The sequence below is a fragment of the Lithobates pipiens genome, unplaced genomic scaffold (assembly GCF_037356315.1).
Source record: "Lithobates pipiens isolate NorthernLeopardFrog02 unplaced genomic scaffold, aLitPip1_a1.2 Scaffold_30, whole genome shotgun sequence".
NCBI classification, from domain to species: Eukaryota; Metazoa; Chordata; class Amphibia; order Anura; family Ranidae; genus Lithobates; species Lithobates pipiens.
Window position 1 is genome coordinate 63,243,464 of NW_027507791.1, and position 15,286 is coordinate 63,258,749.

Here is a 15,286-nt window from a genome sequence, read left to right on the forward strand (position 1 = left end):
CCCCACTGCTATGAGCAGAGAGCAATGACCGTCAGTCTCTGTATCTCAGCGCTGGGCTGTGGAGGGGGAGGGCAGCTGCCAGCACCCCTTTTTTGTAGCTCCCACCCCACAGAAGGAAATAAAGTGGAGCTCTTTTGCTGCCGAAGTGGCTCTTTCTTTTTGCGGGTCATTCTGCGGCTGGGTCAGGGAAGGAAAAGTGCAGCAAAGGCAGGAGGAAGCTGTTGGAAGCCCTGTTAAAATTGATGGTCCCCAAAGCCTGGAGAGAGCCTCGTCAAAATGCAGACATCTGCCAGCGCAGTCGGTAAAGGCCCCCCTCTCGGCCCAGACTGGTACCGGTTCGTGCCCGGGGGGTTGGGGGCCCCTGGTGTAGAGCATACACCATATACTCTTCAGATAATTTCCCAAAGGAAACCCTCAATGCAGTAATTCCAGTACATATACAGTGTGTATATATGTCAGTTTTCTTCTGCTGATACGTTCCCCTGCACAGCTATTCACTGGGAAGATCATAGTATTTCTCTCTCTTTGTCTCCTGCTGACACACCCCTCTGCAAATTCCACCCCAATCCCTTGAAGCACCTTAGGCAGCTTAGAGCAGAAATGATATGATCACACATATAAAAATACATTTAAAAAAAGTTGTATACACTGAGCAAAAATGTTTGTGTTTGCCCCTATTTATCATGAGCTGAACGCAAAGATCTATGATTTCTTTTTGTGTACACAAAAAGCCTATTTCTCTCAAATATTGTTCACAAATCTGCCTAAATCTATGTTAGTGAGCACTTCTCCTTTGCCAAGATAATACATCCACCTCACAGGTGTGGCATATCCACATGCTGATTAGAGAGCATTTTGGCACAAACTGTCAGAAACCATCTCAGGAAAGCTCATCTGCATGCTAATTTTCCTCATCGGGGGCCCCGACCGGATTGCAGTCCATCGTTGTAACCGACTTGAGTGGGCAGATGCTCACATTCAATGGTGTCTGGCACTTTGGAGGGGTGTTGTCTTCACGGGTGAATCCCGTTTTTCACTGTACAGTGCAGATAGCAGACAGTGTGTATGGCGTTGTGTGGGTAAGCGGTTTGCTGATGTCAATGTTGTGGATTGAGTGTTCCATGGTGGCGGTGGGGTTATGGTATGGGCAAGCATATGCCTTGCACAACGAACACGGGTGCATTTTATTTCTGACCCCCTCCAATACCGTAAAACTGCACACCTGTGCAATAATCATGCTGTCTAATCATCATCCTGATATGCCACACCTGTGAGGTGGATGGATTATCTTGGCAAAGGAGAAGTGCTCACTAACACAGATTAAGGCTGGCCATACATTATACAATTTTCTTATTCAACTTTCTTTAGATTTACCTTCAACTATGTAGTACAAGGGCTTTCCTGATTGCATACAAACTGAAAGTGTTTAGGTTTGACCTCATATTATATGGTTTTTATAAAACTAAAGGAAAATTGTATAATGTATGGCCAGCTAGACAGATTTGTGAATAATATTTGAGAGAAACAGGCCTTTTACATACATAGAAAAAGTCGTAGATCTTTACGTTTAGCTCACGATAAATAGGGGCAAACACAAAAGTGTTGTGTTTATAATTTTGCTCAGTGTGTATATATTTATATTAGATAGATATACAGTGAGTACACCCCTCACATTTTTGTAAATATTTTATTATATCTTTTCATGTGGCAACACTGAAGAAATGACACTTTGCTACAATGTAAAGTAGTGAGTGTACAGCTTGTATAACAGTGTAAATTTGCTGTTCCTTCAAAATAACTCAACACACAGCCATTAATGTCTAAACTACTGGAAACAAAAGGGAGTACACCCCGAAGTTAAAATGTCCTAATTTGACACAAAGAAGGGCAAAAAAAGCTAATAAAGGGTCTGGGGAATATTGGTTATGAAGAAAGGTTGCGAGCCCTGAACTTATTTTCTCTGGAGAAGAGACGCTTGAGAGGGGATATGATTTCAATTTACAAATACCATACTGGTGACCCCACAATAGGGATGAAACTTTTTTGTGGAAGGGAGTTTAACCACTTCAGCTCCGGACCAATAAACACCTTAAGGACCAGAGGTCTTTTTGCAATTTCGCACTGCGCTGCTTTAACTGGTAATTGCGCGGTCATGCAATATTGCACCCAAACGAAATTTGCGTCCTTTTCTTCCCACAAATAGAGCTTTCTTTTGATGGTATTTGATTGCCTCTGCGATTTTTTTTTTTTGCGATATAAATGGAAAAAGAGCGAAAATTTTGAAAAAAAAAGATATTTTCTTCTTTTTGTTATAAGAAAAATCGAATAAACTAAATTTTAGTCATACATTGAGGGCAAAATTTATTTAGCCACATGTCTTTAGTAAAAAAAATGTCAATAAGCGTATATTTTTTGGTTTGCGCAAAAGTTATAGCGTCTACAAACTAGAGTACATTTTCTGGAATTTACACAGCTTTTAATTTATGACTGCCGATCTCATTTCTTGAGGTGCTAAAATGGCAGGGCAGTACAAATCCCCCCCAAATGACCCCATTTTGGAAAGTAGACACCCCAAGGAAATTGCTGATGGGTATGTTGAGCCCATTGAATATTTATTTTTTTTGTCCTAAGGGATTGAATAATGACAAAAAAAAAAAAAAAATTTTTTTTACAAAAAGTTGTCACTAAATGATATATTGCTCACACATGCCATGGTTATATGTGGAATTGCACCCTAAAATATATTCCGCTACTTCTCCCGAGTATGGCGATACCACGTGTGTGGGACTTTTTGGGAGTCTAGTCGCGCAGGGCACCCCGAAAACCAATCACCACCTTCAGGATTTCTAAGGGTGCAAATTTTTGATTTAACTCCTCACTACCTATCACAGTTTCGAAGGCCATAAAATGCCAAAATAGCACAAAATCCCCCAAAATGACCCCATTTTGGAAAGTAGACACCCCAAGCTATTTACTGAGAGGCATGTTGAGTCCATGGAATATTTTATATTTTGCCACAAGTTGCGGGAATATTACAAACTTTTTTTTTTTTGCACCAAGTTGTCACTAAATGATATATTGCTCACACATGCTATGGGCATATGTGAAATGACACCCCAAAATACATTCTGCTGCTTCTCCCGAGTACGGGGATACCACATGTGTGGGACTTTTTGGGAGTCTAGTCGCGCACGGCACCCCGAAAACCAATCACCACCTTCAGGATTTCTAAGGGTGCAAATTTTTGATTTAACTCCTCACTACCTATCACAGTTTCGAAGGCCATAAAATGCCAAAATAGCACAAAACCCCCCCAAATGACCCCATTTTGGAAAGTAGACACCCCAAGCTATTTACTGAGAGGCATGTTGAGTCCATGGAATATTTTATATTTTGCCAAAAGTTGCGGGAATATTACAAACTTTTTTTTTTTTTGCACAAAGTTGTCACTAAATGATATATTGCTCACACATGCTATGTGCAGAAGTCAAATTACACCCCAAAATAAATTCTGCTGCTTCTCCCGAGTACGGGGATACCACATGTGGGGGACTTTTTGGGAGCCTAGCCACGTACGGGACCCCGAAAACCAAGCACTGCCTTCCGGATTTGAATATAAAATGCTATAAAAAACAAACTAACCAGAGTCACCCGTAACACTTATACGGTGATCAGTGGTGAAAGGGTTAACTAGGGGCAATCAGGGGGTTCAAATTTTTATTAGGTAGTATATGGGGGTCCCTGGCGCTATATAAAAACCTGACGGGGAACCTAAATAACTAACTGGCTAACCAGCGTCACCAGTGACACTTATACTGTGATCGCTGGTGAAAGGGGGTGAAAGGGTTAACTAGCAGCAATCAGGGGGTTAAAACCATTATTGGGTAGTATATCGGGGTACCTAGCGCTATAAAAACCTGGCGGTGAACCTAAAAAAATAACTAGCTACCTAGCGACACTAGCGACACTGATGCAGCGTTCAGAAAAATTATCGCTTAGTGACACTGGCAAAAGGGGGTGAAAGGGTTAACTAGTGGAAATCAGGGGGTTAAAACCATTATTGGGTAGTATATCGGGGTACCTAGCGCTATAAAAACCTGGCGGTGAACCTAAAAAAATAACTAGCTACCTAGCGACTGTAGCGACACTAATGCAGCGATCAGAAAAACGATCGCTTAGTGACACTGGCAAAAGGGGGTGAAAGGGTTAACTAGCGGCAATCAGGGGGTTAAAACCATTATTGGGTAGTATATCGGGGTACCTAGCGATATAAAAACCTGGCGGTGAACCTAAAAAAATAACTAGCTACCTAGCGACACATGCAGCGATCAGAAAAATGATCGCTTAGTGACACTGGCAAAAGGGGGTGAAAGGGTTAACTAGCGGCAATCAGGGGGTTAAAAACATTATTGGGTAGTATATCGGGGTACCTAGCGCTATAAAAACCTGGCGGTGAACCTAAAAAAATAACTAGCTACCTAGCGACTGTAGCGACACTAATGCAGCGATCAGAAAAACGATCGCTTAGTGACACTGGCAAAAGGGGGTGAAAGGGTTAACTAGCGGCAATCAGGGGGTTAAAAACATTATTGGGTAGTATATCGGGGTACCTAGCGCTATAAAAACCTGGCGGTGAACCTAAAAAAATAACTAGCTACCTAGCGACACTAGCGACACATGCAGCGATCAGAAAAATGATTGCTTAGTGACACTGGCAAAAGGGGGTGAAAGGGTTAACTCTAGGGGCAATCAGGGGGTTAAATCTTTATTGGGGGGTGATAGGGGGCTACCCTGGACCTAACACTAACTGTCCTGACAGTTTTTACTGTCACAACTGACACTGAATGCATTGATCAGTAAAGAAATGATCAATGCAATCAGTGACACTGTGACTGGGGGGGGAGGGGGGGCGGGGGGGGGATCGGGGGGGGGGATCGGGGGGGGTTTGTGTGCCTGTGTGTACCTACATGTCAGTGTAGTGTTGGTGCACACTTACTTTTACTGTTCTCCTCGTAGTCCGGTCAAAAAGACCGCCCCGAGGAGAATGACATCACTTCCTCCTTCCTGTGTAAACAATACACAGGGGAGGAAGCTTCTCATTGGCCAGGAGCGATCCAGAGGGGGTGGCCGAAAACCAACGGCCATCGCCTCATCACGGAGCGCTCCTGGACCGAATCGGACCGCCGTAACCAGCGGGAGGGGGTCCGATCGGACCCCCCACCCGCTGGAAGGCAATCACGTAGATGTACGTGATTATGCCTGCCTGTGCCATTGTGCTGACGTACAATGGCAATACGGCGGTCCTCAAGTGGTTAATAAGACACGTGGCCACTCACTAAAATTAGAAGAAAAGTGGTTTAACCTTAAACTGTGTAGAGGGTTCTTTACTGTCAGCCCTTGTACACGCGGTCGGAGAATTCGTCGGAATGTGTCCTATCGGACCGTGTTGTCGGATAAACCGACTGTGTGTGGTATGCATCGGACTGATTCAGTCAGAATATCCGTCGGACCCAATTTTCCGACAAACTGGTCCGATCGGACATAATCCGATCATGTGTAGAGAATTCCGATCGGACCAAGTGCCACGCATGCTCAGATCAAATTCCTACACCAAAGCTATTGGCTACTAGCCTGAACGTAGTCCCATCGTAACGAAATAACGTCATCACGTTCTGAAAGATCGGATTTTCCGACAACTTGGTCCGTGTGTATGCAACAGTTTCGGACACAATCCGTCGGACAAAATCCAATGGATTCGGTTGGCAGAATGTCCGACCGTGTGTACAAGGGCTAAGAATGGCGAGCATGTGGAATTCCCTTCCACAAGCGGTGGTCTCAGCGGGGCGCATTGATAGTTTCAAAAAACTATTAGATAAGCACCTGCATGACCTCAACATACAGGAATATACAAGGTAATACTGACATATAAATCACACACATAGGTTGGAATCAATGGACTTGTGTCTTTTTTCAACCTCGCCTACTATGCAACTATGTAACCTCCCAGCAAGGAGCAACACCTCACTGGTTTGACCGGAGAGGGAGCAATGGCACAGAATCAGGTGTGTGTTCTCGAGTTCCATGTAGTGACAAGATCGGTAATGTGACCTGGACTAACTATGGCTCGTGAAATCTTTTTTTTTTTTTTTTTCTGATTCAGACCCAGTAAATCATGATACAAGGTTGAAGAGAATGGACCACACACACACAGAAATAAAGATGGAAACTTCTCCATCTGTCCTTGCCGTTTATAGACACGGGACACTAAAAAGTACACTTCGTTCATAAAAAGGGTTGCCGTTTTTTGAAAATGATAATGTTGTATGGCCATTTTAAATCCAGCAATTAGCTTCATTCTTCCTAACAGATGTACTTAGTGCCCCAATCTCTGTTTTTCTCTCTCAAACATCTTACTCAGCTAATACATCTTATAACATATCAAGTGCTTATCATTAGGTCTAGTTCATAATGTGCTTGGATTTGTCATTTAGGGTCCATCAAAAAAGGCAGCACAGTAACAGGATGTTTATTTCTGGGAATCCACACAAGAGTCTGGTACAATTACCTCAAGGGCACAATTTAAAGTCCTGCCGCTAATGCTGGAAAATATTTTTTAAAAAATGCAATAGGCCAAAATATTGCTTTGTATAAATGGATGCCTCTGGGTAACTGATGAAATATCACCAATGACATAATAGAGAGCAGCAATGCTGAGCATAAAGCTTTTATCTGACTCAGCATTTGGAACAAATAATTCATAGAAAAAGGTTTAGACCAAATGGAAGGCTTATTGGTTTATTTTTCTAAGTCTAACTTACTTTAACCTGCCTGGTGCATCAGTGATACAGCAAGTCCAGCTCCATAGAAGTAGCACTTTTCATACACTGCACTGATGACCAACAAGCATGAAGCAGCTATAGGCAGTCTCGAAAAAATGGTTCTGAGGCTTCTGGCACAGGCTTCAGGCTTAAAAAAGCTCAGCACAGTTTTTTTTTTTTTTGTTTTTTTTTTTACTGAGCTAAAATACAGCCCATTAATTGTAATTGTTTCTGAATTCTTCAGAAAAAAAAAAAATAGAAAAAAAATCTGCAATTTTGGCCCGTAATTTATGCCTCATGCGCACAAATACACACAAGAGCATACAAATGCTTGCAAATATGCATTTGCATATTGTACTGAATGAGAATAAATTTGTGTGAAATTGCGCGACATATACAAACGCATATATTCGAAAATGGATGAAAATATGCGCATAAAAACGCTGAAAAAGTAGATACTCAAACAGGAGTTTAATGTGCAAGAGGCCTAAGCCCTTGTACACGCGGTCGGAGATTCCGACGGAATGTGTCCTATGGGAGCGTTTTGTCGGATAATCCGACTGTGTGTGGTCCCTGTCGGACTGTTTCCGTCTGAATATCCGTCGGACCCAATTTTCCAACTTGTTGGAAATATTTTCTGACAAACCGGTCCGATCGGACATACTCCGATCATGTGTAGAGAATTCCGATCGGACAAAGTGCCACGCATGCTCAGATCAAATTCCTACACCAAAGCTATTGGCTACTAGCCTGAACGTAGTCCCGTCGTAATGAAATAACGTCATCACGTTCTGAAGGATCGGATTTTCCGACAACTTAGTCCGACCGTGTGTATGCAACAGTTTCGGACACAATCCGTCGGACAAAATCCAACGGATTTGGTTGGCAGAATGTCCGACCGTGTGTACAGGGGCTAAGAGTGCATCTGTGTTGTAAACCATGGGTATTACATTCTCAGTTGGCAATGATTTGCATGGTTCAAGCCAATATCCTAAAATGAGAAATAACTACTGGTTTAATTTTCTACAAAATTTTCAGTATATTGATTCATTTGCATGAATTTTGGAGCCTCACATTTGTTACAAGCAGTTTTTAGGCAGGTGTGAAAAAGTGCTGTAAAGTAAGAATGCTTTCAAAAATCTATATTTTATTTTAATTGTTTATTTCTATCAATTCACAAAATGCAAAGTGAGCAAATAGTAGAAAAATCAAATATTGTGTGACTACCCTTTGACTTCAAACCAGCATTGATTCCTACACTTACACAAAGTCAGGACTTTTCAAGATTCACGTCAAATGTATGATTAATTAATTATACTTGTGTCTGGTATAAATCTAAATAAATAATAAATAGGGGAAACTCCACACCAAATAAAAAAAAACAAAAAAAAATTGCATAAATTCCCCCTCCAAGAGCCTACCAGGCCCTTCAGTCTGGTATGGATTTTAAGGGGAACCCCCCATGCCATAAAAACAGCGTGGGATCCCCCCAAAATCCATACCAGATCTTTATCTGAGCATGCAGCCCGGCAGGTCAGGAAAGGGGGCAGGGACAAGTGAGCGCCCCTCCCCCCTCCTGAAACATACCAGGCCACATGCTCTCATCATGGGGGGGTGGATGCTTTGGGGCTGCGCCCCCCACCCCAAAGCAACTTGCCCCCAGATCCCGGCCCCCCATCCTATGTGAATGTGTATCGGGTACATTGTACCCCTACCCATTCACCTAAAAAAAATTGTCAAAAATAAAACGCAGTACACAGGTTTTTAAAGTAATTTATTAAGGCAGCTCCGTTGTCTCTTACGATTTCTTATCCCCTCTCCAGCTCTTCTGCCTCCTCCACTGATGTCTTCTGCTTCTGCCGGTTCTTCTCCCCCCTCTGGGGCTTCCTGCTGTCTTTGTACCTCTGTTCTTCTTCCAATGTTGACTCTAGGCTCTCTAATGCTGGGTGCACGGTGTGCCACTACTGATAATGGCATGGGGCGGGGTCATTGGGTGACATCTGGTGGCCCCGCCCCTTATTACATTACCACCCCATCATGCCCCGGAAAGAACGCCAGAGCTGCCTTAATAAATTACTTTAAATGCACCCGATACTCATAGGGTGAGGGGCTAGGATCTGGGGGCCCCCTTATTAACCACTACAATACAGGGCACTTTCACCCCCTTCCTTCCCAGCCCAATTTTCAGCTTTCAGCGCTCTAGCGCTTTCAGTGACAATTGCGCGGTCATGCTACACTGTACCCAAATGAAATTGTTATCATTTTGTTCGCACAAATAGAGCTTTATTTTGGTGTTATTTATTCACGACTCCGTTTTTTTTTTTTGCGATATAAGCGCAAAAATAGCGGAAATTTGGAAAAAAAACAATATTTTCTTTTTTCTATTTGAAAAGAAATCCAATAAAATCAAATTTTGTCATAAATTTAAGCCAAAATGTATTCTGCTACATGTTTTTGGTAAAAAAAATTCCGTTAAGTATATAATAATTGGTTTGTGTGATCACGGACATATGTACGCAAATGATCATGTACATATGTGTGCAGGTGATCACGTACATATGTGTGCAGATAATCATTGGGACATGTGATTTTAGTGGGACATATGTGGGGGACATGTTTTTATTATTAGGGACATGTGTTTTTATTATTTGGGGACATGTATGTTTTGGGGACATATGTGGGGACTGTGTTTGTACTGTGTGGTGTGTTGTGTGTTTACACTACACTGATGATCAGTGAGTAAAAAGCTGTAAAAAGCAGCCCATACTCACTGATCATCAGCCGGCTGCAGCGTTCTGCTCTCCTCTCCTCAGCGGTGACTTCCGTGTGAGGAGAGGAGAGCCGATTGCCTAGCAACCGGCTGTTTGTTTACATCACATGACGGCCGTGATTGGACACGGCCGTCATGTGATCAGGAGGGCCAATCACAGAGCCCTCCTGCCGATCTGAGATGTGCCGTGTCCGGGTGACACGAGCACATCGGGATCGTGCCGCTGAGCAGGCGCGCGCGCGATCCCGCTACTCCTGAAGGACGTTCCTGAACGTCCTATCAGGAGTAGACGGCTCCCACCCGGCCGTATATATGCATTGGCCGGGTGGGAAGTGGTTAAAGGAGGCTTCCTGATTCCGATCAGACCCCCGTCTGCACACCCCAACAACCAACGGCCAGGGTTGTCGGTAAAAGGCCCTTGTCCTCATGAACATGGGGGCAAGGTGCTGTGGGGGAGGGCTGGGCACCAATGCCCCAAAGCACCCACCGCCCTCCCCCATGTTGAGGGCATGTGGCCTAGTATGGTTCAGGGGGGGCATGCTCACTCTTCCACCTCTTTTCCTGACCTGCCGAGCTGCATGCTCAGATAAGGATCTGGGGGGAATTCGGCGTGGGGGGTTCCCCTTAAAATCCATACCAGACCGAATTTGGGCGTTGGGTTTCCCTTTAAAGATAATCAGAGCACAAGTAGCATGCCAAAGTCGGATCAGTTAAGACCACGATCCAATTTTGTTCCGACTTCAGTGATATTCAATGGACTGAAGTAGGATCAAAGTTGGACCAAAGTAGTGCAGGGAGCATTTTCGAAGTCGGACTGACTTGTGTCGGACCAGTTAAGACGGCTCTCATAGGAAAACATTGATTTTCACACATCATGCTTCATGAGCTCCCACTGTCACAGTGTTAGTCATACAAGTGTGAACCCAGTCCTCAAGGTGAGGTTTTGGAAGAAAGTTTCAGGTCACAGGTCATATATCAGGGACGTGCGGTGAGGTCAGTGGCTGGTGAGGCACTGGCTAGTATCAGAGCCAGATACACACAGGTTATATACGCCGCAAACGCTCGAGCAAGAGCAATAATTCTAGCACTAGATATGTAACCTGTTAAAATTTTGTTAGGCGTCACCTATGAAGATTTTTTAAGTACTGAACTGTGCGCAATTTTAAAGAGTAACGTTAGTCACATTATACAAATCTCTGTAAAGGCATTGGAGATTTGGTCAGGATCAATGGTGTCCTTAATGCTGAGAAATACAGGCAGATACTTATCCATCATACCACACCATAAGGGAGGCGTGTGATTGGCCCCAAATTTATTCTGCAGCTTAACGACCCTAAACACACAGCCAATGCCATTAAAAACTATTTTCAGTGTAAAGAAGAACAAGGAGTCCTAAAGTGATGGTTTGGCCCCCCCAGAACCCTGATGTTAACATCATTGAGTCTGTCTGGAAATACATGGATACCAAAGGATTTGAGGCAGCCTACATCCACAAACAATCTTTGGTTAGTTATTTATGATGTTTGGAAAAACCTACCTGCGGAGTTCCTTCAAAAACTGTGCGCAAGTGTACCTAAAAGAGTTGATGCTGTTTTGAAGACAAAAGGGTGGTCACACAAAAAATTGATTTGGTTTTGATTTCCCTTCTGTTCATATACTTTTCCTTTTAACTGATAAATAATAATAATAAAAAAAAAAACTATTAACACCCTTAATTCTGAAAGCATTCTAAGGCCTCTTTGACATGAGCGATCCATTCAGGTCTGCCTGTCAGTTTTTTAGGCGGACCTGAACGGATGCTCTATAGACCTTTATGGAGTGTCGGATGTCAGCGGTGACATGTCTGCTGCCATCCTACCCACCTCCGAATCGAAAAAGTGTGACGGAGGAAAAACCTACTTTTCCATCCGTCTGCGGATCAGATTGAGTGACGATGGACTCTCTGGTCTGCCATCACCCCATCTCCCATAGGGGAGAGCGGCGCTCTGACAGGACCATCCCTGCGCAGTGTGCAGAGACGGACCTGTCATCTTCCTGCTCAGCGAGATCAACGGAGCGATCCCCGCTGAGCAAGCAGATGTCCATGGGGTGGATCATCACTGATCTGTCCCGTATGAAAGAGCCCTTAATATACAACATTTTTTCACACCTGCCTAAACTTTTTGCGCAGTACCATTATATATGTATATACATATACATAGCAAGAATGTTTAGCAAACTTTACTGCAGGTTTTACTGGCTGGCGTTTTTATTGAAATTCACATGGGGATTTCTCAATTTATTTTTAGCAGCTACTTACTATTCTTTGCATGCTGAGTGGGAGGGTCTTCATGGTATGGCCACATGATCAGTTCCAAAAATTATCCGTGAGTCAATCACATGAGCAATAAAATTACATTCCGATGGTTTTCTAAGCATTATCTGTATATAGAACACTTCTACACGGAAGCCATATTTCCCCTTTTATTGTTAAGATTTTTTTTTTTTAACCTATCTGTTTGGAACCTTAACTAGACAGACATTTTGTAGCTGTCATAGCAATTATATGTGTTGCATAAACCTAACACAACCTGTGTTAGTTTAATAAATGACAATCTATAGGTTTATCAATACTAGAAGGGCAAACTTACCCTTCACACTTGGCTTGCATGGCTTGGATTTCCTTGATAACTGGAACCAACTCTGAACCAGATTCTGAAATCCCCAAAATATTCTGGATCCGATGCTTCAGAAGTGATAATTGCATTTGCTGCATCTGAACATTTTCCTCGAAGCGTTCTATTTCAGCTAACGAATTCCGGAGGTGAGGGGTTCTCTGACTCACTTCAGGCCAGTCCAAAATTTCTTCCTGGCAGTTATCTAGAAGTATCACCTCCCGTTCCAACTGGAAAATAGTGTGATAATGATTTGCATCTATGGGATATTTTTTTTTTTTTTTTTTGACTGCTTATTTTCAAATACAGGTTTAGGTCATGCACCAAAAACAATGTTCAACAAATCAATTTACAGTATGAGCTAGGGAAGGCCAAGCCAGATAAATATAAAAGTACTGGTGATTTGCTCATTCACTACCACATACAATTCAGCCTTTATGCACTTTCACAGCTCCATCCAATTGTATCCGTTATGCTATATAGAAAATGAATGAATTGGCACCACTGCTGCCAAGAGTTCATGGAACACTACAGAACCATGACTCATTAAGTGCTTCTAGTACATATTTTAAAAGTTTACAATAAACTATAATCATAGCAGACCATGGGACCTAGGAGCACTGCAAACCTACAACTGGCTACACCAAGACTCATGCATGTTTCAATAACATGTATACATTTCAAATATAATTTGGGAATGCCTATACAATTTCTATGAAAGCAGTTAGTATTGTACATTACTATACAAGTTCTCTTTGAGACAGAATTTAGAGAGGCAAGGGGGACCTCTTCATGATTTTGCAGTGGGACCCCGATCACACATCGTTATGGCCCTGTCTATATTTTTAAATACTGGTGACATTATACATTTTATAATTACCAGCTCAGTGATGAATTTCCACTCCTGCTTCAGTTCATCACCATAGAGCTCCAAGTCTCTAGTGATACCCAGTAAATACAGCCACCTGTCCCACAATGAGTACACCATTTTCTCAAGCAGCGGGTCATCAATGCTTGCACTCAGGTCTCTGGATAACAATTGGAGTTCCAACAGCTCTTCTTCGTAGGACTGAATTTTTGTCATCATATTCTGGAAAGCAGTGGAAACAAACATGTTCTTACTATGTTAATACACATATAGGACCTCTTAACAGCATGGAAAAAATATCTCAAGAGTGCCACCTCTTCCAATTAGATAATATTACTCTGAACAAAACTAGCTTCAGATTAATTAAAGCCATTCCATAATTTGTGACACTTGGACCCTATGATAAAAGAATATTCCTGCGCTACCATTGGCAATAAGCCAATCTAAGAACTGCTGCACACACCGAAATGGATCAAACCGTGTCCACTATGCATAAGAATAAAAAATAATGGTGTTGGCTGACTTGATGCATAGAGCTCTTGGATTTGGCTCCATGCCAAGGGCGCAATTGTCCCATCAAGCCCTGCTTCCGGCAGCTTGTCAAACTCTATGGGAGTCTGACAGCGGCTGCAGCTGGATGGGGCACATTTTGCTGTATGAACATTTAGGACAGTGTGCACCCACAAAAAAATGCTCAGAACCCAAGAAGTCTAATATAATTTGACAGGCTGCTGTAGCTAAACACTGGAGCCCCATGCAGTTTAGTTAAACCCCCAGTGGGCATAGGGCTTTAGGCCTTGTATATAAGAGTTTCAACTTATATAAGAACAATGTGTACAGCAAGTTTTCACAAAGCGTTTGCAAATATTTTAGCCAAACATAGGCAACTGTCTTGAAGCCTTTCCAGTTTGAAGTGGTTAAGCATAGATCATAATGATAGAGCTTGTTTTTACTTTAATCAAGCTGCTGGCAGGCTTCCGTAAGCTTCAGTTTTATTTGAAAATTGTTGAAAGCCAACTGAAGCCTGCAAGCAGCTTGTTTTAAGGGATATCCAGCACTTCTACTACCATCATGTTTTGAACGTTCATAAGTGGAACAGAAGGTTGCTTTAAATTTAAAAGCTTTACCAAAGCTGTCCAAAGCCCACACAGCATATAGTAAAGTAGATCTTCATATTGCTGTGTCAGCAGTTTCTGTTTGTGTTTATGGCATGCAACTACGCAGGTTATTACATGACCTCTGTCTGTAGTCTAAGAACTAGCACTTCATGTGAAGACACTATATATCCCACAATCCCTAGGTTTCTCAGTCTAGTGTTCTGCATGCAAAAACTAATAATTAGATCTGAAGCAGGCAGAGCAATGAAGGTAATAGATGTGCTTTCATCACATTAGAAATCCCAAATTTGTGATGCAACATAGCGGAAATGGTGTGGTATGGACTGGACAATGTGTGACCCAAAACCATAATTTGCTCGTCCCTTTGGCAAATCGGGACAAGCTAGGTGAATAATTACATGGGCATAGGGGAATCAATAAGCTATGACACTAAAAGCTGCAGCCATAAAGTGTGAGCCCATCATTACAACATATGACAAACTCAAGGACTATAACTACACCAATGTCTAGTGAAGTCAACAAAAACATTTTTAAGTGTACAGTGCCTTGAATTTATGAACCCTACTTTGATTTTCTCCCACTGTTCCAGTGCTGCTTTATACGATGCTGGCTTCTGAAGGAAGGAATCGCCAATAACAACTTCCATATCCTCAAGTCCTTCCAGTATCTTTTGTTTCTTATTTTTGAAGAACTGATATTTCTCCCCGTAGCTATGGAATTAACACAAGTACAATTAATACCATGAACAAATGGACTTTGCATGAATTATTCTCATTGTATTAATTTATATAGTATCTGCAAAATGAACCAATAACTACACAGGGAGTGAACCTACCGGTGTCTAGCATCAGATATACAGTATGTTTTCATGTGCAGTGCATGCCAAGTAACGTATCAGTGAAAAGCTGACCATACATGGATCAAAATTTAGCTGATTTACCAAGAAACAACCAAATAAGACTTGCAAGTAGGTGGCCAGATTTACTCTCAGCAACATATCACAAAAGTACTTCATAACGGATCATACTCCATATATTTTAAAGAAAATATTTTAAAAA

At 42.3% G+C, this 15,286-nt stretch overlaps 1 protein-coding gene across 4 annotated transcripts in view; it reads right to left on the minus strand.

Annotated features, from left to right (window-relative positions):
• The window catches only part of SYNE2 (spectrin repeat containing nuclear envelope protein 2), a 529,925-nt gene that overhangs the window by 242,104 nt on the left and 272,535 nt on the right, over window positions 1-15,286 (minus strand). For all 4 annotated transcript variants that reach the window (XM_077464352.1, XM_077464354.1, XM_077464353.1 and 1 more), the window contains 3 exons: window positions 14,794-14,938; window positions 13,123-13,332; window positions 12,219-12,472 (listed from right to left, as the gene is read on the minus strand). In XM_077464352.1, the coding sequence (XP_077320478.1) occupies window positions 12,219-12,472; window positions 13,123-13,332; window positions 14,794-14,938 (609 nt within the window). The remainder of the gene's footprint in view (window positions 1-12,218; window positions 12,473-13,122; window positions 13,333-14,793; window positions 14,939-15,286) is intronic.